Source organism: Aulostomus chinensis, chromosome 11 (genome assembly GCF_037954235.1).
Source record: "Aulostomus chinensis isolate RoL2024-O1b breed Wild chromosome 11, RoL_Achi_v1.0, whole genome shotgun sequence".
Classification (NCBI taxonomy): Eukaryota; Metazoa; Chordata; class Actinopteri; order Syngnathiformes; family Aulostomidae; genus Aulostomus; species Aulostomus chinensis.
The window spans coordinates 20,754,930-20,776,886 of record NC_141330.1 but is presented as its reverse complement, the minus strand read 5'-3'; the positions used below and the strand labels follow the sequence as shown (position 1 = coordinate 20,776,886).

The 21,957-nt window shown below is 40.6% G+C and overlaps 1 protein-coding gene across 1 annotated transcript in view; it reads right to left on the bottom strand.

The window, feature by feature from the left end:
- Window positions 1-775: 775 nt before the first annotated feature.
- LOC147253758 (exostosin-1a-like) overlaps window positions 776-21,957 on the bottom strand; it is a 37,692-nt gene continuing 16,510 nt past the window's right edge. The window contains exons 2-11 of the mRNA XM_086219043.1: window positions 14,344-14,437; window positions 10,686-10,793; window positions 10,342-10,461; window positions 8,323-8,455; window positions 7,674-7,792; window positions 7,099-7,194; window positions 5,942-6,031; window positions 5,676-5,836; window positions 5,417-5,588; window positions 776-4,210 (exon numbers count right to left, since the gene is read on the bottom strand). Of these exons, the coding sequence (XP_086075169.1) occupies window positions 4,025-4,210; window positions 5,417-5,588; window positions 5,676-5,836; window positions 5,942-6,031; window positions 7,099-7,194; window positions 7,674-7,792; window positions 8,323-8,455; window positions 10,342-10,461; window positions 10,686-10,793; window positions 14,344-14,437 (1,279 nt within the window). The 3' untranslated portion in view covers window positions 776-4,024. The remainder of the gene's footprint in view (window positions 4,211-5,416; window positions 5,589-5,675; window positions 5,837-5,941; window positions 6,032-7,098; window positions 7,195-7,673; window positions 7,793-8,322; window positions 8,456-10,341; window positions 10,462-10,685; window positions 10,794-14,343; window positions 14,438-21,957) is intronic.

Sequence of the window (21,957 nt, the reverse complement as noted above, 5' to 3'; positions counted from 1 at the left end):
CTCTCACTGTGCAATAAAACATCCACACATCTGGTTTCATCTGGAGTTTTCTTGAAAATGAAATCTGGGAAAACAGACAAAAAGCCATTACCAAAATGGGAAATCATACAAAATGTTGAGTAAATAATATTCATTGTCTTATTAATTTTAAGAAAGCTTTGTTTGTGTTTTTTGAAAATGAACTCAGTGAAGACAGAGGTCTGCTAAAAGCGGCCAAGTACTTTTTTCTTTTGATGGGACACTGGATCATTTTAACTGGCACTGCCTGCCAGTTTGTTTATGTATTTTGGGGGTAAAAATCTCTGCTGTAGCTGCAGCCCACACTGAGATGGTGACGCTAGCTTTCCTGCGCCATGGGATCATCTGAGATAGATGCTGTTATTTATCAAGCGTGTCGAAACCAATCACCCTGACAGAGATTTATGTAAACACAGCAGTTTCTTGGCATCGGATGAGCTTCACACACGCTCAGGGCGGAAGCTAAAGGTATTATTTAGTTTGGCTCTCCCTCAGTGGCTGCAGTGTGCAAACCAAAATAAGAATATGTTTGGGAGGCTGGAAAATGAGTTGCCAGCAGGTGAGTGGAAAAGAGAATAACAAGGAGAAAAGGGACTGTGTGTGTGTATATATTCTGCAGCACAATGTGAAATTGAGGTGTGAAATAATGCTGCAGGATTTGGTGAAAAAGTCCTGTTACAAATATAACAAGCAAATGCTCGGTAGAGCATATATTTCTAGTTATCCATAGAAAAGATAAGTTGTCTTTTTGAAATGTATAGTTCCCAACTCAAATGTAAAAACTCAAGAGTGGCCTTGATAAAATTCAAAAATATTTATTTTGTGCGGAACTGTTTAAATAACAAATACAGCTTTATTTTGTAGTTACATAATTGAACAGGCTGACTGTGATTTGATCAATTGTGCAGCACTTGTGTGACACTGTTGTATCTGGCGTCTGAGTCAAAACAATTTGACAGAATGAGTGGCAATCTTCCTTAAAAAAAAACTCTCTCTCTCACACACACACACACACACACACACACACAGAAACAGTTTATATCAAACGTTTTATTCCTTGATTTTTTTATAAAATTCTTTTACAAAATTGTGATTTTTTTTCCTCTTTCCATTTTGATCACTATAAAATTAGCAGTTATGGAGGAAAGTGAAAGAAACAGACAGAAATTCAGTGGAGATGTCGATAAATACTGACAGAATTAGATGACTTGTATGACAATGCTTGCGACAACTAGGAAGTGTCATCACAAATATAGTGACACCAGGCAGCGTGTTTGTCAGTGCGCATCAAATAAGACCTTGAGGGAAAAAAAGAGAAGCTCCTACAGCAAGGAATGTCAGTAACAAACGTGTGATGAGAATTCTTAGTAGCATTCCAGTGTTCAACGGTATCAGTCAGGGAGCTGTTAATGGACAGGGAAAGAAAACAAACAGTAACCTACGATGATATGAAACCGACACAAGGGGATAAAACTCATACGTGAATATCTTCTGAAGGCACGTCAATATATAACTCCGCCTGAAACAACATAGGAAAGAAAAAAGAAGAAAATGTCATCTTCAATATTGCACCTATTCACTTACGAAATGTGATTCTTTTTACATCACTCATCTTGACAGTACTGGCTTTAGAAATACTGGGATTGTTTATTTGCCTTCAAGCAAATAGCACATTCTCAAAGTACAAAAAAAAAACAAAAAAACAAAACAAAAACAAACCTCATCCTTTCCCCTCGACTCAAAGATATTTTCTTGATTTCTTACAGAAATATTGAAAGGAACCGAATAAAAATTGGGACTGCATGGCAATCCTCATACGAGAGAAGAAAAACAAACAGAACAATCTATTGGCACATGATCGTGTAGAGGACTGCGGATTGTTTTTATCTTCCACAACCCCTGACTGACTTTACAGGATTACCTCATGGACAGCAGGGACCAACTTGATGATGCACAGTGATTTAAAAGCTCAGACGCTCACTCTATATTAAACCAATTACTGTATATGAACATTTCCTGATATGACATCTCCATCTAAACAGAAAATGGAGTTTGAATGTTATTGGAGGCAAACAACTGGATATTCCTCGGGTCAAACAGCTGCAAATAACTAAACTATTTCCTGTTGTGACACTTGGCAATGAACATACAGATGTGCAGCTATTGAGATACACGTCTCACACTGAAAGGAACATCCTATAGTAACAGATCCGGATGTTGTTTATGTGATATACTGAACTATTGCTCTCCACATTTGTCCTATGAATGCAGCACATTAGCAATCTGACAAATAAAGAATGAATAGCTGTTCCAGTTGAAATATCACAAAAATACACTGGAAATCCAAAAGCTTCTGATGACATGGATTAATTTGGGAGGAATGATGACTTCATGGAGCAAATACAAATATGAACCTGCCCACCAAGCCTGTAAAGCTCCGCCCCCAAGCATTTACGGTGATTTGATTTAGTTGGCCCAGCCTCCCCCTGCAACTGAACGCAAATCATATATTTTCAATGCTCTTCAGGCCAGCATATATTCAAGTAACTCACATAACCCTGAACAAATAAAGAAATGATGAAGTATGATGAAAACCAGGATTGGTACAGGGGAGAACCCATGGCATCAGACCACAGAGACAACATGGTGTGTCACATGGGGAAAGCTATTACAAAATTACAGTTGTTTGCTCATTTGAAATCAAATGGATTTTTCACTTTAGTGGGGAAGATGTGAATGCTAACCTGAAAAATCTGTCACAAAGATGACTGCGGGTAGAGCAGCGCAGGAATGAACCCTTGAACCTGGAGGAAAGTTGGCTTTATTGAACGTCAGGATCCCTCCTCTCGAAGTCAAGGCCGTTTTTGATTAAATGTCTAACATAAGGTCTGTGGTTCACACAACTCTAGATGTTTGAAATTTTGCTTTACAGCAAATATTTCAGAAAATCCTGCACTTTTTTTTGGAAGTGTTTTATCTCTTGAAAGGACATTAAACATAACCCTACTGAGAACAGAAGAAACACGAAGCTAGTGGGGATGTTCAAGTCATGTTTCTATGTTGTAGCTTGTTCATAGCAAAACATTAGCTTTGTACTAACGGGTGTGTTTACTCTTCAAAAGTTATAATAACGGCGTTGATTTGTGAAGATAACTAGGTTTGTTCAGCCTGGTTAAGTTCATAAACACTTTGTTTGCCACAGAGCTTATATTTTGCAATGATCAAAAACTTCTTTTTGAGGAAACACACGACGCTAACTCCTATGTTGGCCAAAAAAAAAGAAGAAAAAAAACCTTCCCTGCGGTACTCGATACTGACAAAATACAACAAAGCAGCAAGATGCTCATTTTTCAATGTCTTTCTTGGACTCCCAGATTCAACACTACAGGAAAAACTTTAGGCACTGTGAATGTCAGATCCTAACTGTACTGTATGGTGGTGGAGGGGTCATCATTTCTCTCTTTCTACCCCTGGTATTGTTTTGAATGCAGAGAGCAGTGCTGTATAAAAACTATAGCTATAAAAAATAGCCAAACACATCCAAAATAGTGTTGCCATCCTCTTCATAGTCATAATCATCAATTATATAGTAATTGGAATTCCTGACTATAATAATATAGTCAGCCAAATGTTCATGGACCTGTGCATAGTGTACAGAGAAGAAGAGTGTCTTTCGATGGTGGGAGTTGAGAGGGGTCTCCACTGTTAGAACACTGAAGCTAGGATTTCCAGCTCTATGACTTTGGCCACTTCAGTTCAACGTCGAGCCATTTCACGACTCTGGCATCCTTCAGTGAGCGGGGGGTTCAAGTCTATAGCAGGACGTTTGTGCTCCCCAGAACATACAGAGGGAAGGAGAAATGGTAGGCAGCACGGAGGAGAGCCTCACATTTGTCATGGTTTTCCCTCTCCCCTCAGTCCTCATCCCACTATCCCTGTGCTTCACTGCATGTCCGCCCCCTCGCTCTGTTTCCATTGTGTCCCGAGAGCGGGGGGCTCTGGAGTGTTATAGCCTCTCGATGTCCCTGTACTTCTTGCGCAGTATGGACACTTGGTCTTTAAACAGGACTGGGTCCAGCCTCATCTGAGAGTGAACCAGGGGCATGGTGCCAAACCAGCTGGCGAACTTGTTCATGCAGGTCTGACGCTGGGCAAAATGGTCAGGGTCGGCCCAGCGAGACGCCCGGGAGGTCTTCAATGTGGAGGGAAGAGAGAGAAGAAGACAGGGTGAGGTTGCGGTTAATGAGGATGGGGATTGAAGGCGAGGGAGGTGAGAGGACAGACGGGAAGTGAAGGTGAAGAGAGGACAAAAAAGATGCAGGGAAAAGAGAAGCCAACAAGATGAATAATGCATCAGTGATTATTCTGACCTTTCGGAGCAGACTGTCTCAAAAAGGATAAACAAACAATATAATTAAGTTATGTAGAACCAATCCTACTGCCTTGGTCTTTCTTTTGCAGCAGCATAACAATAATTGTAAATATTAAGACCTCTTGTCATTTTGATCCACTAACTTGATCTTCAACTACATTTTTCCACTTTCCAAAGGTAAGACTATTTTTTTGGGGCCATGTCACAGCCACAGATTATCATCTGAGTACTGAAGTAATAGTGCAGAGATAATTTCGTTAAATCCCCTGTGAAACTAACATCAGATGCTATTTATTTCTTTACATTTATGAGAAGTGGTAAAACAATGAAGTGAGGGAGATTCTGATTGGCATTTACAAGAGCCAAGAGTGTTGAGTGTGCTTAACCTCCCCCACATGATAGAGGAGAGGGCCCTGGCTTGGATAATGTCAGTGAGGGGCCACATATCATGTGACCAGAAGAAAAACATGAAACACACGTGCTGGAATATGTTTGCGAAATTGAACTTAATTTAAACTGTATGTTGGTGAACTCTGAGGTGACAATGACAAGATAACTTCGGTCAAAGCTCCCTTCTCTGTTGTCTTTTTTGTTGCGAACATTAACCACCACGTGTGCGCTGCGCTCTGGCTGTGCACACACGTCAATGAATGTGACTACTTAGCGGTGCCATCAAAAAATTACAAGAGAGAAAAACATTATTGTGAATAACAATTCGGTTTAGGTATTTTCATTCAAAAGTATTTACTGTTTTGATATTTTTGTTTGTTGTGGCTGTTAAATGTTTTTGACTTGTTTCTCAAAAATGTTTAGGGAGCTTGTGTAACACCACCTTGTTGCTTTCTAAATGCTATCAAACTAACTAGATCAAATAGTGAAACCAGTCATTTCATTCAGGTAGTGTGACACCCTAAACAATTTATCTACTGCTTTACAAACACAACAATACAAAGTTGCGGCGATCCTTGAATGCTGACAAACCAACATAAACCTTTGATGCAGCACATGTTCTCATGCATTCCTCACCTGTCCCATCATGGTCTCCTTGTATTGTTTCTTCTGGGTGACCTTGACAGGTGGCAGTTTAGAGACAGCGGACACAAGAAAATTCATCAAGATGTCCTCGCAATTTGACATCTGGTCCACCATGGCCTTCAGACTGGCTGGAAGGTATGTAGTGTACAAGTAGTGGTAGTATCTAAGAACGACATCAGTGGAAATGAGTAGAGCACAAAACTAGCGGGGAGCTGCTGTAAGAAGGATTAGTAATGAGAAAAAGCAGTACTTGTGATAGATAGCAGCCCCGGTCAGCACCATGGAGTAGTCATTGGTCCATTTGGAAGTGTAGCCCCAGCGCTCCTTGTTGCTGTCCCAGAAGTGGCTGCGGGCTGGGTAACCAACAATACGGTCTGGAAAACTCTGCCACACTGTAAAGGCAAAGTCCACCTGACAGAGAAACAAAGACGACGAGAGATATGAAGCTGAGAATGCAGAATATTAAGAACTAAAAAGTGTTCTTCAGTATTTGCTGTAGCTATAGAGCAGCCAAACCTCGGTGGTGGAGAGCACAGTGTCCTCATCCAGACTGAGTACAGCATCAGTGGGAATGGTGTCGTAGGGCAGAAAGCGACTGCTTATTACCTGGTGTGAGTTGCAAAACAGACACACAAGCAAAATGTAAGTAGCCGTTAAAGACAGTAAATAGTTTAACATGCAGCTCAGCAACAGAGACGAGTGTGTAAGCAGAAGCCAGGTAGAGTTGTCAGTGCTCAGTCTCATGTCTGGTCTTTGTAGCAAAGTGGTTTCATCTTGGTGTGTTTGGAGCAGAGTCAGCCAAACACACAAGCTGACACAACAACAGTGACAGAACCATTTTACTGATGAGCTCAATAAGTCACGATAACCAAAGCAGAGGGCTTCCTTCCCCGATGAGCCCCGCAACCTCTGCTTTTCTGGCACTTATCTATTCAAACAGTTTTACGACAATCAAATGCGTACCGCTGATCTAAATGCCAGCTTCATTTGAAATATTATAGAAAGCGGTTAAGTGTGACTTACACCAATGACCCATCCTTAAGGGCCTTGGCAAACCGATACACATTACCTTATAGAGTTTTTAATGCCTCTGCTCTAATATGCAGCTTAAGTGCTGACAAACAGAATGTTATGACTGATATGATCCACTTATGCAGAAACATTTGAACCACCTATTACATTTGAATTCAAATTCATTTTAATGGGGTACTTGCTTTTTTTTTTAGCTTAGTGCGTTTGGTAGATTGGGGAACACTTTACTGCTGCTCATGTCATGCAAATATAAGACATTCAGGTAAAGTCAGGGACATTGTGGGATAAATTGCAGGATTATCATCCAACAGTTGGTTTATGGAGGTCAGACAAGAAATGAAGTATATTAAAGTGAAAGTGGAGGCCTGCAGCACTGAATTCTGTTAAAAATGGACCCAAAGTTTGGACATGACAAATTTCAATGTGCTTTCACTCAGATCCTACAATGTTACAGATTTCACACCAGAAGATGAGGAAAGTATTGGTCGCACAAGCTACATAAAACGCGTCTGTGAAAGATAGACTACACCACGCAACTATACCATTTTAACCACCTGGAGAGAAAATGAATTCTGCTGAAAGCTTTCGGCAGAGGCCACAGTCATTCTTCCAAAAGAGAAGCATCAGGAGGTGTCTCTTACCTTACTCTCCCCCTCTATCACAATGACTGGGACAGAAGTAGCAGGCCAACGGTGCTTGGCAGGAAGAGGCTTGTCACAGTTCCACAGAACTATCATCTAAAACAAGCCCAAATAGATAAAGCTTATTCATCATTTTGAACATGTCTTCAGATTCCTCTCAATATATATGTTTGTTTGTTTGTGGTACGAACAGTATGGCATTTATTTGCTGCCTGTTTATAAGGAGTTCTTTATCATGGTGTTCCAGTTTTATTTTCAGAACTGTCACACCAGCTACAGTCACATGACAGCCAACCGCTGTAAACTAAATTTGCTGACAGACTCATGCTGCCCATACAGTCTTAATACATATTTATCCAGAATATGCAAAAAATATATATGTACACAATGAAGGAAATGATAATTAAAACCCCTGAACAACAAAGGCTAAAGAAAATACAATATTATAACCATTATTGTTAAACAGCTTAACAGTTTGACATGATTTGAGTAAAAATAATAATTAATCATCATCATAATGCACAAGAGTGTGTGTGTGTGTGTGTGTGTGTGGGGGGGGGGGGGTTACGTCTTACCTGTGCACAGTAGTGAGATTTGGCAACAGCTACCAGCAGCTTCATGACTGGCTGGGACTGGGAGACCAGCGGGGTAACCACATGAATGATGGCTGTAAACTTAGGGTATGGCTTTATACCTGGAAAACAGTCACACCAAAGGTAAGAAAATAAGCAGGGTTGAGATTGAAATGTGTATTTCAAGCACGGTAATGATTCTCAGAATCAAGTCTGCTCATGCATACGATCACATCACACTTCCCCAATCTCCAAATTAAACTAATGACAGATTCAAAGCATAGAATTACAAGAGCACCCATTTAGAAAGTATCACCTCTTTAACATCTATCTTTGGGTTACTGGGCCTATGATTTAACCGTACAGCTCTAATTAGGCTTGTTAAGGAAGAGCTGCCAGATATTCAAATCCCGGTGTCAACAACAACAAGCCAATTAACTAAGCACACCTACAACATGGCTACATGACGGGTCTAATTGGTAACTTGTGTGTGACAGTGAATGAATTAATAAATACATATTACATAACCGGTGGCAACGTCAGCCATTCTCATGTTGGTTTACAACAGCTGTCACACACCAGCTGTTCCTGTGGTGTCAAAAATGAAAATATCGAGCCTTATTAATGTGCGAATTAAACATAATTAACTGACCCAGCTTAGCGTAGTAGAAGGGGAAGTCTCCAAGGTATGTGGAGTACTGAGGCAGGGTGAAAAGACCCCCAGGCAGACTGTTCCACATGAGGCTACTCCTTGAGGTGTGTTGCAACACCCGGTCCTGGATGATCTGTATACACAGGGGCAGAAAGGGAGATATTTTAATGTCTACTCAGTAGACTGGAATTGGTAAACTTCAATCAGATGCTCACAATACTCTGTTGTTGTTTGAGTCCTAGAAATAATAATCATAGAAGCAAGTAAGGAGGCTTTCTGCTGAGTGTCAGGACAATTCTCCATCTCCATTCACGTGGAATTAAATAATAATGATTCTATACGGAGGACGCAGATTGTCTGGCATCCCTTTTTTGGAAATTAATCCAGAGAGGGATGCCATAATTTCTCAAATCTGTTGACAGAAATTTTTAACCCTGAATTTTTCTTGGTTTAAATTCCGTATGACATCTCCTAACAATAAAATTACTGGAAGACTGCGGGTTACAAGTCAAACGAATCTTAGTATTTGTTTAGTGGATATTTTTGTCTCTCTGATGACAAAAAAAATTGTATAAATCTGAATGTGATGAGGTCGACTCTGTACCACTAACAATGTTGGAGTGGGAACCCCATGTTAACTGCCACACAACTCTTCACGATATTATCATGTCAAAACAACATTTATTTAAAATATAATGACCACTTTCAAGAGTATATGAGGTCTATGTAAAAGAAAACAATCGCCGCAGAAACATTCACCAGACTTTACACTTTAACAGATCTTGTGAGGCTTTGCAACGTCTGCATTTTAAGTATTCCATTAAACCATCAAAACCCTTTAACTCCCCAATATAAAAATGAATCTTTCAGTGATGCAGTTAAGTTCAAAATCATTTGCTACAGATAGAATGAAATTATCTTAAAAGCAAATGAGTTACTGTGTTAGATGAAATGACCTTAAATCCCTGATCTGACATCACATGGTCACCTGATATTTCAGGATAAAAAAAAAAAAAAGCCTCAGTTGTGCCCAGCACTTGCATAGCTCAGTGATGGAAACCCTTTAAACAATGTTAAGCATTCCAAGTGCTATAAGATGGCAACAGATTTTTGGAACTGTGGAAATAAATAGAGCTTTTGAACTTGTTTTAAGGTAAAACATCTAAAATCTTTGGAGCTAAGAGTAAAGAAAATTTAAATGACCTGGAACCAGATAGAGATACCAGAGAGCAAACAGGTTGAGGATCAACTTCTCTGGACTGTAACTTCACCCTGCTGGGAGCGAAATTCCACCCCTGCCTTTGCCTCGGACTACCCACCGACTGGGACGAGCTCTCGAGTCAGTATAACTATACACAGCAGCTTATGGCTCATACAGCAGTCAGCAGTGAGACTATCAACAACTCCAAGAAAATGGCTGGTGCATATGACTTATAAGTTGATCTGTTCAGCTGTCCATTCTGGTAGATCATAAGCCATATTTGATATGGTTGAGTAAGACTCGGTTACATTCAACATTCCCCAATCTAGTCCTTTACTGTCTTGTCCCCTCATCTATTTTCATTCCTCTCTGCCCTCACCTTTGCTTGTTTGTAATTCTAGCCCAAGAGCAACCAGATAGCCTGGTTCTCACCGGGAGGAACGCAGATGAATGGTCTCAGACAGGAATAAACTACTGACATGATTGATAGCCACATAGCCACAGCAAGAAGCATGACATAGTGTTTTACAATATATATCATCCTCCTTGGTTTTCAATCTTGTCAGGAGTAGTTTCGCTGTGGGGATTATGTCTCTTGCTATGACCAGTGAGACTGCACTTGTGAACTTGTCAGGATAAATTCAATTACTATGATGAAAAGAACTGTGCGGATTCAAAGGGTGAGGGAATTCACTGATGCCAAAGGGAAAAATATCAAAAAGGATTAAAGGAGGATGCATTTTAATACCATAAAATACTGAAAAATCAAACTTATTAAATAAATATGGTGTTGTAAATGTGTGAATGTGTGTCTGTACCTCCAGCGTGGTCAGTACTATTTTCTCCACAGAGTTGAAGTAGGCTTCCCACAGGAACTGGGTCTGCTGTCTCAGAGACAGGATCTTATCTTGGTGGATGGAGCGCACTGTTGAGGGGATCTGGGACACAAGTTAAATAGAGATGCTGGCAGTTACATCGGTTAGATTAAGAGATGTACCCAACTCAGGATTGTTTGTTCGACTTAGATTTTTCTGTTCAATGTGATGGTTCTACTATATGTTTTTATTTGCAGCAAAGAATGAATATGATTGCAGTTAATAAAAATGCTTTACCTCATTCTTCTGAAGCAGTGTGAACGAAAGTCAACCAAACAAAACTCTACCTGGAGTAGCAGCCTTTCATCCCCAAGCACAGCCGCGGTGTTCCAGTCAATGATTTCTGAGAAGGGCAGCTCCCAGCCGTTACTGAGCATCACTGGCACACAAGCTGCCTGTAACATGGACACACAGACACACACCACTGAGGAACAGCTGCTTTTCAGGATGAGGGATGCTCCTAACAGGCACCATCATATACATTAATAATAAGGCATTAATAAAGCAGTTTAATGAATTAGTAGTGCGAAGAATTGATTCCAACAGAAAAGCTGTGCCAGGCCCCCTGTGATGTTGACTGGAAAATATTCGTATTTCAAATGCAGCAATCATCCTTGTGGAATGATTTGTTCATCTATGATCAATAAAATGAATACAGACTGAGGAAGAAAAGATACATTTACAGTGCTCCAAGCAAATGCACAAATGTCAAACGTCAATTTCTGGGGGTATTTAACCCTTATGGTTAACGCCTTCTTCCAACACATGGGAACTACTACAGAACCTTTATGACCCACTTTCAATGTGATGAGGCAGTGTAGCTTTACAAAAACTATCACTGTACTAGATAGGAAGGAGGAGATACAACCCTCACTCATGTCCAGGGAAAAGCACAGACGAGTTTCCATGTCCTTCATTTGTGTTGTGAACAAAACTGAGTGTATATTTATGTTTGGCGTGTGTGTGCGTTTTTGTTAAAGCATACATGCAGTAAGCACATTGCAGTGTGTCTTATAATCTGATTGGCCTTCGTCACCATACACGCCCAATCACGTACTCAAAACTCCTGCACGGCAATGTTCATCTAATCTGCTTGGTGTCACTGGCAAATGCGATGCTACATTACTGCCATGCTATCTATTCTTGACAACTCGCACAGCGAAACTCAAGCCTCACCCACATAACATCACTGTTTAAACATTACAAAGACTGTAAAGCAGGCCAATTACGATTGGATTCATTACTCCATCCCTGGCAGCAGCATGACATAACATCTTCTGTCGTTTCCATTTATACCCTCCAAAAAAAAGTTTTTATGAACAACAAATAAAAAAACAATTGATGGCATTTTAAAAGGGTCAAATGCTTGCCCATACCTTATTAAAGTGTTAACAAAGCAGAAAATATATCCCTTCCCCACTGCCCACACCTGCATGATCCTGTTCCTATGGTGAGTAAACAAGAAGTTGCCTTTCCATTTTCTTTTCTTGGGTGTCACAAATGCAGTCAAAACACGGGAAAAAGGGGACAAGTGTGAAAACAGCACCTGAGAAGAGGAGCTTACGCTAGTATACAATCTTTTGTAGCTGCAGTAAAAGCATAGCTGAGGACAGTGATGGTGTTTGGGTTATATTTTCTGCTCCTGTCTTAAATTCAAATTTCAATTTTTGTTTCATTCAAATTTGAATGAACCATGTTGAGTTGCTTGAATGTAGATAGATGCCTTTCAATACCTCGACTCTGTTGACAGTAGAGTGCTTACTGCCCACCAAATGTAGGTCTAAGATTGAAAACATCCGGAAGCAGTCTGCAAATAACAACAATCACCTGGGGTCCCATCAATGCCGACTGGTGCCAATAAACACTTGTGTAATGCAGGTTTGTTTGACCCAGGAGTAATTGCAGATTTAAGTTATTCCAATTGCACAAAAGGACAGGTGTAAGTGGTGGAAAAGGGGCTTTCATGAATTTTGGTTTTCAGTAAGTAGAAACAGCCAAATGGCCATCCCTGTTTTAAGGGCCAATGAATAAAAGAAAAGTCTGCACATCTTAAGAATGGGAAGAGTAAAAATCAAGCTGGAGACTCTTGTGTTTTTCCTGGATAAGACTTAAACATCAGGCATCACAGTAAATTATTAACACAATCCTCCTCTTCAACTCTGAAAGAATCACAAGGATCAGTGGCTTGATGTCAAAACACAATCTAGAAAAAAAACGACGTACATGCTTTTATCTGAAGGTGGCTGACTGTTCTCAGATCTGGCAAAGACATCTGTCAAAGAGCTTCAGCTTATCCAAAATGTTGGTTCCAGGGTTATAATAAGGAAAAAATAAAGCTCAGAGGGAATCTTGAATACCCTCATATCCAAACTAAAAATCTATAGTATTAACATTTCCATTAATCATTATTATTACTTTTTGAACAGATATTCACCCTCATATCTTTGAGCAGTGGTCGAGTCCTACACTCGCCAATCTCATCATGCTACCCTCAACTGTCTTGTCGAACAGAGCAGGTCGCGTGTGTCTGGCTTTGTTTCAGTGCTTGTTACTCAGGGGTGCAATTACCTTCAAATTCCAGTCTATACAGAGTCACTGCCCATCGTATAGAGTCATCATTCTCATTCTCCTAGCTTATAAAGTTCACTTCCCTGTGGTATATTCCTGCACTAGAGTTCACAAGATGTGATACAAACATGAGTCACACAAAAAGTAAAACTAAGCCATCTGCTGTCTTTATTGCTTTAGTTGCTGTTGATTATTTCATGACATAAATATTAACCCCACTCACACAATTTTGCTCTCAAATATCTAAAATCTTATCGAACGTAGACGTGGTTCCAAGTCAGCCTCCCATCTGTAATCACTAAACATACATTCGGCCAGCAGGAAACTGGGAAACTTCCCATTTGGGAGTATCCCATTTACAAGTTAAGAGCCTTCACATGATGACAACATGCACAATAGAAAATGTGACCAAACCGCCATAATTGACAAAAAAAAAGCCACTGATATTGAGAGCTGTTTTCTTTCCTTCCCTCCTATTTTGTGTCAGTTTTTGAGTCTTGTTGTCCTCTCTGTCTTGTTTTATGTCATATCTCTATGTGTATCACTTGTAATGCCCCATAAACACATTTTTTAAAAAGTCATATAAAAGGGACAAAATTGAGTTCACGATTTCTGACATGTACAGTTTAGCCATGTTAAGTAGCTAGTCAGAAAGACAAATGGTCCCTCCTCAGAAAAAAAAAACCTGGCAATGTACTACCACACATCTCCATGACCTGAACCAGCAGTGAAATGACTTGGTTAACTGTGAACCAAGTACATTTCTCACCACAAATTCTCATCTTACCAAGTGAATACTATGACCATCGAAGCTTAATGAAATTGGACATGAGAGAGTACAATTAGGTCCAAGGAGAGGTGGATATATGGAGGCATGAGAGGAAATTAAATGAAACGGAAATAGTGGAATAAAAAAACTAAAAGAAAAAACAAGAGGACAGATGGCAGAGTTGAAAGTGAGGGCAGTCAGTTGTTTCAACTCGGCTGCACAGTAACAAAATAACTGGGTGTAACTCAGTACATCACTTTTTCCATCCTAAACCACTGCATGATTATTGTATTGTTTAGTCTCCACTGCTTTAGCATTGACACTCTGTAACAGTTCTTTGACCAATACTCGTCTTTGTTATCCAAGTCTGACTGCCAACCAAAGTTGCCACAAACTCCTAATAGATGTAAATATTTTAGAAACTGAAGCACTTTCCATACAGATTAAGAGTGTATGTGGGTCAATTACATGACACTGGCGGGCTCTCAGTGTTTCAGATGCATGGGATGAGGAGTCACTGTGATGCATCGAACTGTATCTGGTTTTGATTTAGTAAAAAGGTGGCGGAGGGAGGGATGAGTCACATGATCTGTATGTGTGTCACTGACCTGCAAAGCCTCTAAGAAGCGAAAGGAACCCAACCTTCGTCCTCGAGGTACAAGACAGAACGTGGAGTTGTACAGCATCTCTCTGTAGTCATACCTGCAGGAGGACAGTTACGCAACATGTTAAAACTGGCAATCATCCCCCAACCCAAAGGAACGGAGCTGAACACACCACATCCTTCTCTCTGTTTTCAGGTGTGAACAATTGTAGATGTTTCACTTGCGTATGTGGGAAAAGGAAGCAATAGCAGATTTAAGTTTACTAAAACATTCCCAGTAGACAACTGAATTAAGAAGTAATACCCTTAACACCGTACCTTCTGGAACAGCTCCATACTTTGATCTCCTCCTCTCCCCACCACTACGTAAACCCCTTGCCCTCTCTCCTGCACATCTCGACATCTATCATTTTGTTGTCACTCCCTCCATCCAATCTAAGCCTCAGTCAGCACTTGCTTGGATTAAGGGGCTGCTTGGAATTCCTTTTGTGTCAATTTTGAAAAAGGTGTGCATGTGAGCATGTTGAGGTGTGTATTTGTGTGTTGTCTGGTCCTGCAAAGGCTTTTCACAGTATATTCTATTAATCATTTTTAGCATGCAATCAGATTTCAGTTCTATTTACATGAGGTGGCAAAAACAAATGCAGAGGTGAGAAATGACTTGTGTCATGGGTCTCTTTCATTGTCTGTGTGTGGAGATAGATTCATGCCTGAGGCTGCACCCCTGGCTCTTCTCTTAAGTGAATAAATCCCTAAATTTGCTGGGATACAACAGAGACAACAAAGCAATCCATATGGATAACTGATGATTTTATTATTTTATATCAATAACAATCAGGAGAAGGAAGAGTATTAAATTAATACTTAATCAGTTAGACTTAGGCCGCATTAATGTGATGCTGGACTAATCAGAATAACAAGTTTTCAACAGCAAAAATACCCATGAAAGGCCCTCATGTCATTTTGTGATATGAGTCGACAGATATGCAGAAGCATGGAGGACAAAAGTCAATGTTTGGTGAATATAAAAAAACAACAAATGTACTGAATATCCTTTTGTTATTGTAATATGTAATTTGGTTTTAATGTTAACATTTCATCACTTAAATGCAGCATTAAAATGCAAAATGTGCCACATTGGTAAACTGTGTACTTTTTAAAAATCAACATCATGGCATAAAATATGTATTTACGCCTATTTAGATTGAATTAATGTAAATGAAAAATCAAACATTGTACTAAGCAATTGTCTTCATCGTCCATTGCTTGTTGTATGACATGAGACTAACAAAGGACTAACCTTCACACAGAAAAGCAAAACAAAGAGACGACACTGTTGATGCAATAGTCAACAGTCCTGGGCTCCTTAGGAAACTTCAATGTATTCAATATTTGCTGAAAATGACCAAAGCTGTTTATCTTACGATCCACGACTGACACTGAAATCTGCTCTGCTGGATTTTGCTCTTATTAGAGTTTTCAGAAAATATTAATATTAGCTTAGTGTGTTTATCAAACCTGCTTTCATTAAGAAAAGACGAGATAATGCCATACCAGCTGGAGATCATGTTATCAATGGCAGTTTTAAGTGTGTATGCATGACACGACAGTGAAATAATGTAGACACTTGAAAAATCACTTGTAGACAACCATGTGTTGTTGCGGCAAAGAAAACCATTAAAAAATGTTTAAAATGCCCTGATGAACTCCACTTCAACCAAATCATTTGTACCATCAGACATGATTCATGTCTGATGGTACAAATGATCAAATACTGTGTTAAAAGCAACAGGTGATGATGCAATATCAATCTGGATAATTCCACTTAAGACCACACATTTACAATTAGGAGTCACTGCAGGGAGTTAAGAGGCGATTAATGGAAACAAGAGCATAAAAGCTCCAGCTTAATATCATCCATCCTTTATGAACACAATGCATTGGTGGGCTATGGTTAATAGTACTACAGACTATGTGCTGCTCTGATCTTTGCACCCACAGGAAGCTATGAAATGATGCATCAGGCCATTTCCATTACAGATATACTGGGCTATCATTAAGCGTGACAAACAAATAATCCAGCCAGAGGCACGTTAGAACTGACCATTTTGCAAGCCCATAAAAACAAAAGTATAGGTCTATATTTGGGGCTTGCCGGGTGTAAATCCCTCATCCATCAAATCTCTTGTCAGTGCAAACTCAGAAAAGACCAGATGTTCCTCTCCCTGCATACCTCCATTCTTCCCTTCTCTTCCAGATGGCTGCCTGTGGGGCGGTGCAGTCTCACAGTATGCTACTGCATGTCAGTTAGGCATTACAGATGGGTTCTAGAAACTGCTTTTTCACATCTTTGATGTCATTGTGAAAAGGAAAAGGATCAATTTCAGTTATAGCCTGTGTCTTTCAGCAGCACAACTCTACATCATATAAGGGAACTAATTCCTGCTATGTCCGATATTAGCTGGTAATTTAAAAAATCCATGTGGTTTCTGTGGAGCAGAAGAGTCACAGGTCATCAAAAACAAGTCTTCATTTGCACCTACATAATAAGATATAATCTAAAAGTAAGAATACATGTTGTAAAAGCTCACAATAACAAGTTGCCATAAATCTAAGTGTCGACCTACACCAAAAAACAGTGTGGAGCTGTCAAGCCTCAGCCACAGAGTATGCATGTGGTGAAAACACACACACACACACGTTCACCAGGGAGTTTCACCTCAACCAACTGTTCACTCAGAGCGACCACACTGTTGACATTTCCTGACCATCCTGTTGATTTGGATAAAAACGACCATCTTTCAGAAATGACAGTTGTTTTATATGGCAGCTCTGCGTGTATATGTGAGAGACACATGAATCTTTGTGAAAAAAGAAGATGTCTTGTGTGTGTTTGAGAACAGCGATCCCACTTCAAGAGCACCAATTCAACAGTTAAAACATACAAGAGATCCTACAGGGGACAAAGGATACTAAACTGGGACATGTATAAAACAAGAAAGTAAATGTAAGACATTTAGAGCCATTGCTATGGAATTGTTTTAGCAGTTGGCTAAAGAGCCACACACTTAAGTTTTTTGGCATCAAGTGAAGTAAACTGACTATTTGATTGCTGATTTGAAAACTGCAACTGGAGCAATCTCTGGAGAGCGCTAATCAATTGCCTTCGCATCTACACCACTACTCAGAAGAATGATGACACAAAAATGAAAACCCCTTTCCCTTTTCCTTTTAGTGTTGTGGGAGATGTACTGATACATAATCGTAATGCACCTGTCATTTTGTGTATAAAATCAAATATTCTCTCGTATGCAGGAAGGGATGAAAATGTGATTAATATAGAGAGAGAAAACAATGACAGAAGTGTCATGAGCTTGGTCAAAACCAGTCTCCTAGCAACAGTAAATGCATGGCTCGCTCTGTCAAGTGCCTGAGGAGACTGAAAACAACAGCCACTGTTGTCTCCCAATCTATGGAAAAGACCACACACACTTGCAATATAACAACACTCAGGGAGAGCCACAATCGATGGAAGTATTTCGTAGCTGCTCAGAGCCCCCCCCCAAACGTCTTAAATTTTTCAATCTCTACACTGCAACACTCAAAACAATGCATTGACATCAGGGAAGCAGTGATATGTCGCTGTATGCGCAATGTCATGGAAACTGGTACTTCATTCCTGAGTCGCTACGCAAATTCTGAAAACACAACAGTACTTGTTTTTCCTATGGTGCAAGTGACAGAGGTGCTTGTGATTTTGGACATGGATGCACAGAATTCTTGTGTATTTGCTGAGATGAAAACACACACGAGACTATAAAGGAGGCAGGTTTTCCTCCAGTGTGCTGCAGCAGCATTATCAAGTGTCATCGAGAGAGAATGAGTGTGTGACAAAGGTCATTTACATGGCTTGAGCATAGCATAGCTCTTTAAGAAACCCTGCATTTCATTGATTGTCTACTTATCACTCATTTTGCTCACATCCTCATCAACGAAGAATTCCCTGAGATGAACTTGAAAGTGAAGGCAGCCCTGGTACCATCCAAATCACCCACACTGACTTCATATCAGATTTTCTGCTTCCTTTTCCCTGTCACAGTTGAGCCAAGTTGATGGGCAGCTGGCTGTTGCCAAGACTGTAGGCTCAAGCCAGAGGAATTTCACCCTGAAAGGCAGCAAGTGAAAGTGAGTGCCATCACATGAGGCTGGGAAAGAGCAGTTGACAACCACACACTGTATCTAAGCCCCACGCAGCCGGAGCACCCAAAGCAAGAATGTCACACTCAACGCAAACACATAAGACTTGTCTTGATCCCCAACACACATCAGAGTGCTTTCAGGGTTTCAAGACACTGCCAGACCCTCATAGACTCAGCTGCTTTGTTTCGCCTGAGAAGTCTGCTCACCAGGAGATAGACATGGACAGCACACAGCAGTGATGGGCGCAGGGAGGGAAAACCAGCCTGCATCAGTCCAACAACATAAACATACATGGCATTAACATGCATGAGAGCAGCAGCTACATGACAGTTAGACCTCCAAAGGGCTGTCATGAGGGGGAGCAACCTCACACTCATGTTACATGGGACTCATTAGAGTGCATGGACAGGACTTGGACCTTGTAAGACTCTGGTGCACCAGTCAGGCTGCAAGGGACTCCTCAATTTAACAGCAGAGTTATCATATGATGTATAAAAATGAACACTGAGATATCGATGACGGGCAGGCACCTAAATTACTTAAAATGGTTATTACTTGGGGCGGCATGGTGGTGCAGTGGTTAGGACTGTCACCTCAAAGCAATAAGGTTCAAGTCCCGACTCGGGAACGGGATCTTTCTGGGTGAGTCTGCATGTTCTCCCTGTTCCTGTGTGGGTTCTCTCTGGTACTCCAGCTTCCTCCCACAGTCCAAAGACATCAAGAGGGGACGAGGCTGATTGATACTCTAAATTGACCGTAGGTGTGACTGTGAGTGTGAATGGTTGTCTGTCTCTATGTGTTGGCCCTGCGATGGACTGGTGACCTGTCCAGGGTGAACCCCACCTCTCACCCGAAAGCTGCTGGGACAGGCTCCAGCCACCCCCCCCCCCCCCCCGTGACCCTTAACAGGATAAGCGGAAGAAAATGGATGGATGGTTATTACTTGGATGTATCATAACTGGATAAATAGGCAATATAGAAAGTCATAGGAAAATCTTTTCTGCAAGGCAGACACTTTTTTTTTAATTATTACTCCTAATAGCAGAGTTTCCACAGCACAACATAGCTGAATCCATGCTTAAAACTAATATTATCTTGTGCAGCTATGTTGAGAGAGACATCGCAAACAATTAAACCTAACCTCCATTTATTCTTTATTTGCTTTAGTATATCAACATGGTGATAAACAATTAACTCTCGTGCTCATCTCTGTAGTCAAAGCAGGTGCCCCTGAAATTTGGAATGCACACATTCTGAGCTTTGTTGAAGATGAGGTGAAACAACCCAGACGGCTACCCGCAACAAGTACAGACAACAGATTTTTCCCAAAGATAAAATACACACTCGAGATTATTTTAAGTGTTTTTGTTGGAAATTTTAATGGACCCTTATGCTAACACACACCAGTGATTTAACAGCATGACTGAAAAAGCATCCTTTAACCAAGATATGTTCATCAAAATAACTTCAAACTCAAACCCACATTCACATACCAATAAACTCACCATATTTGATAAAGAATAGTTGAATAGTTACCAAGAAAAGCATCTCTCTCTCTCTTTCACTCAAACACAGATACAATTTGTAATTGTCGAATAAAACTGGCATATTAACAAGTGTTAGTACTACAAACAGTCAACCTCACACAAGCTTGGGAGTGGCATGACCCCTCAAACGTGAGATACAAAACACACGAGATTACTCCAAATTGTTTTTTGACATTCAACAGTGAAAACATTTCTGATGGTGAAATATCCAGGTACCATTTCATTGCCTTCACTGGAGAGATGGGGTCAAGCTCCACCATAGTTGTGCTTGACTCCAGGTTAATTTACCCATTTAACATGCTTTGACTCTTCCCTTTCTTGCTCCCTTGTGAAGTCCCTGTTATAAGCCCCCTTTCATCAAGAGAAATATTCCACCTCAAAATGAAGCCACACATAACTTTATGGCTTATTCCCAACATGCTCACACAAAGACAAACTGACATGAAGATTTATCAACATCCATCCGGAAAACATCTGTGTTATAAAAGACTGCTAACTTTCAGTGATTCCTTAAGGAGGAAGCATTGTCCAAATCTGTTATCCGCCATCCATCAGCCTGATGAGGTTGATGAGAAGGACGCTTTGAAGTGCTCTCCAGATAGCATAAACCAGAACAAGGGAGTCTTAGAGATAATGAAATGACTGCCATTAAAGGAACAGCCATTAGCACTGGAATGTCAGGGCTGACTTGTAAAAAGCAGGCAACATAAAGACGTCAGAACAGACAGTTCAGGTGAGACATTTTGACCTGAGCAACTGGGGGGCTGCCCTCAGGAACATTAACTTGCATTCTACTTCCTATTGCTTTTAGAGCAGTCCCTGCTGATTAATTGCCAATCCCACCACAGAGATCACTACCTGCCTGCTTTGTACCCTTGGCTAGCAAACTACCCTTTGGTAAGGCTATCAAACAGCAAAACTGGTAAATGAGTGACTAAATGAATGCATGTATGAAGCACCTGTATGGCATGAAAGTGTGTCCCCTTTGGAACAAAGGAGTAAGTTGCACAAATTAATCTGAGAGGTCCTTGAGTTTTATGGAATGCTAAGACACAGCCAGGAGCTGACTGCAGTTGGAGATGGAGCCAAGTTAGTGCGGCTGTTACAGAGACTGCTCCAGAAGAGATAAGTCCAGGTCAGGAATGCCTCTGTTCCCTGGCCAAGCAGGGATGGATGGAGGAAGAGATACAAGGATGTGAGGAGGCAGATATGATGGAAGAGGAGGGAGGGACTGAATACCAGAGAAGTGGAGGGTGAGAGTGATGAAAGGATGTGAACGGAGATGGACAGAGCTGGGAAGGGAGGCTATACAGAGAAGGAGTGATGAAGGCTGGCCTAGGATGCAGCGAGAATATCAGAGGCAAAGAAGATGGAACCAAAGGAGAGAGCAGAAGACAGAGGGAAATGCAATCAACATAAATTAGGAGAAATTTAAATGCATCTGTAGACCTGTGTGAGCTAAGAATGTGGCAGAATTGGAATTGTAACCGCCTCTTTAAAAGTAAAGCATCCATGACAACAGGAATGACAGGGAGGAGGGAGCTTTGTGTCTGCCTCAGTTCAGAATATGGGACGCTATCAACCGAGTTTACCATCCAATGGACTAGTGGGTTGTGTCTGATCTGATCCAATATCCATCATGCTGAGGGGGATTTAGATAAAGCTGACTGGGACCGAGAAGTCTGTTTCGGACCTGTGTGTGCATGTGTGTGCGTGTGTGTGTGTGTGTGTAAAATGCATCAAGCTTGACCTGAATATACAGTTTAATATGAGGGATTGGGATATTCATTGCTGCAAACTATGGATAATGGTACACTAAATAAAAGTTTACACAATACTAAAGAATATAAATGCAAAATTGTTGATTATTA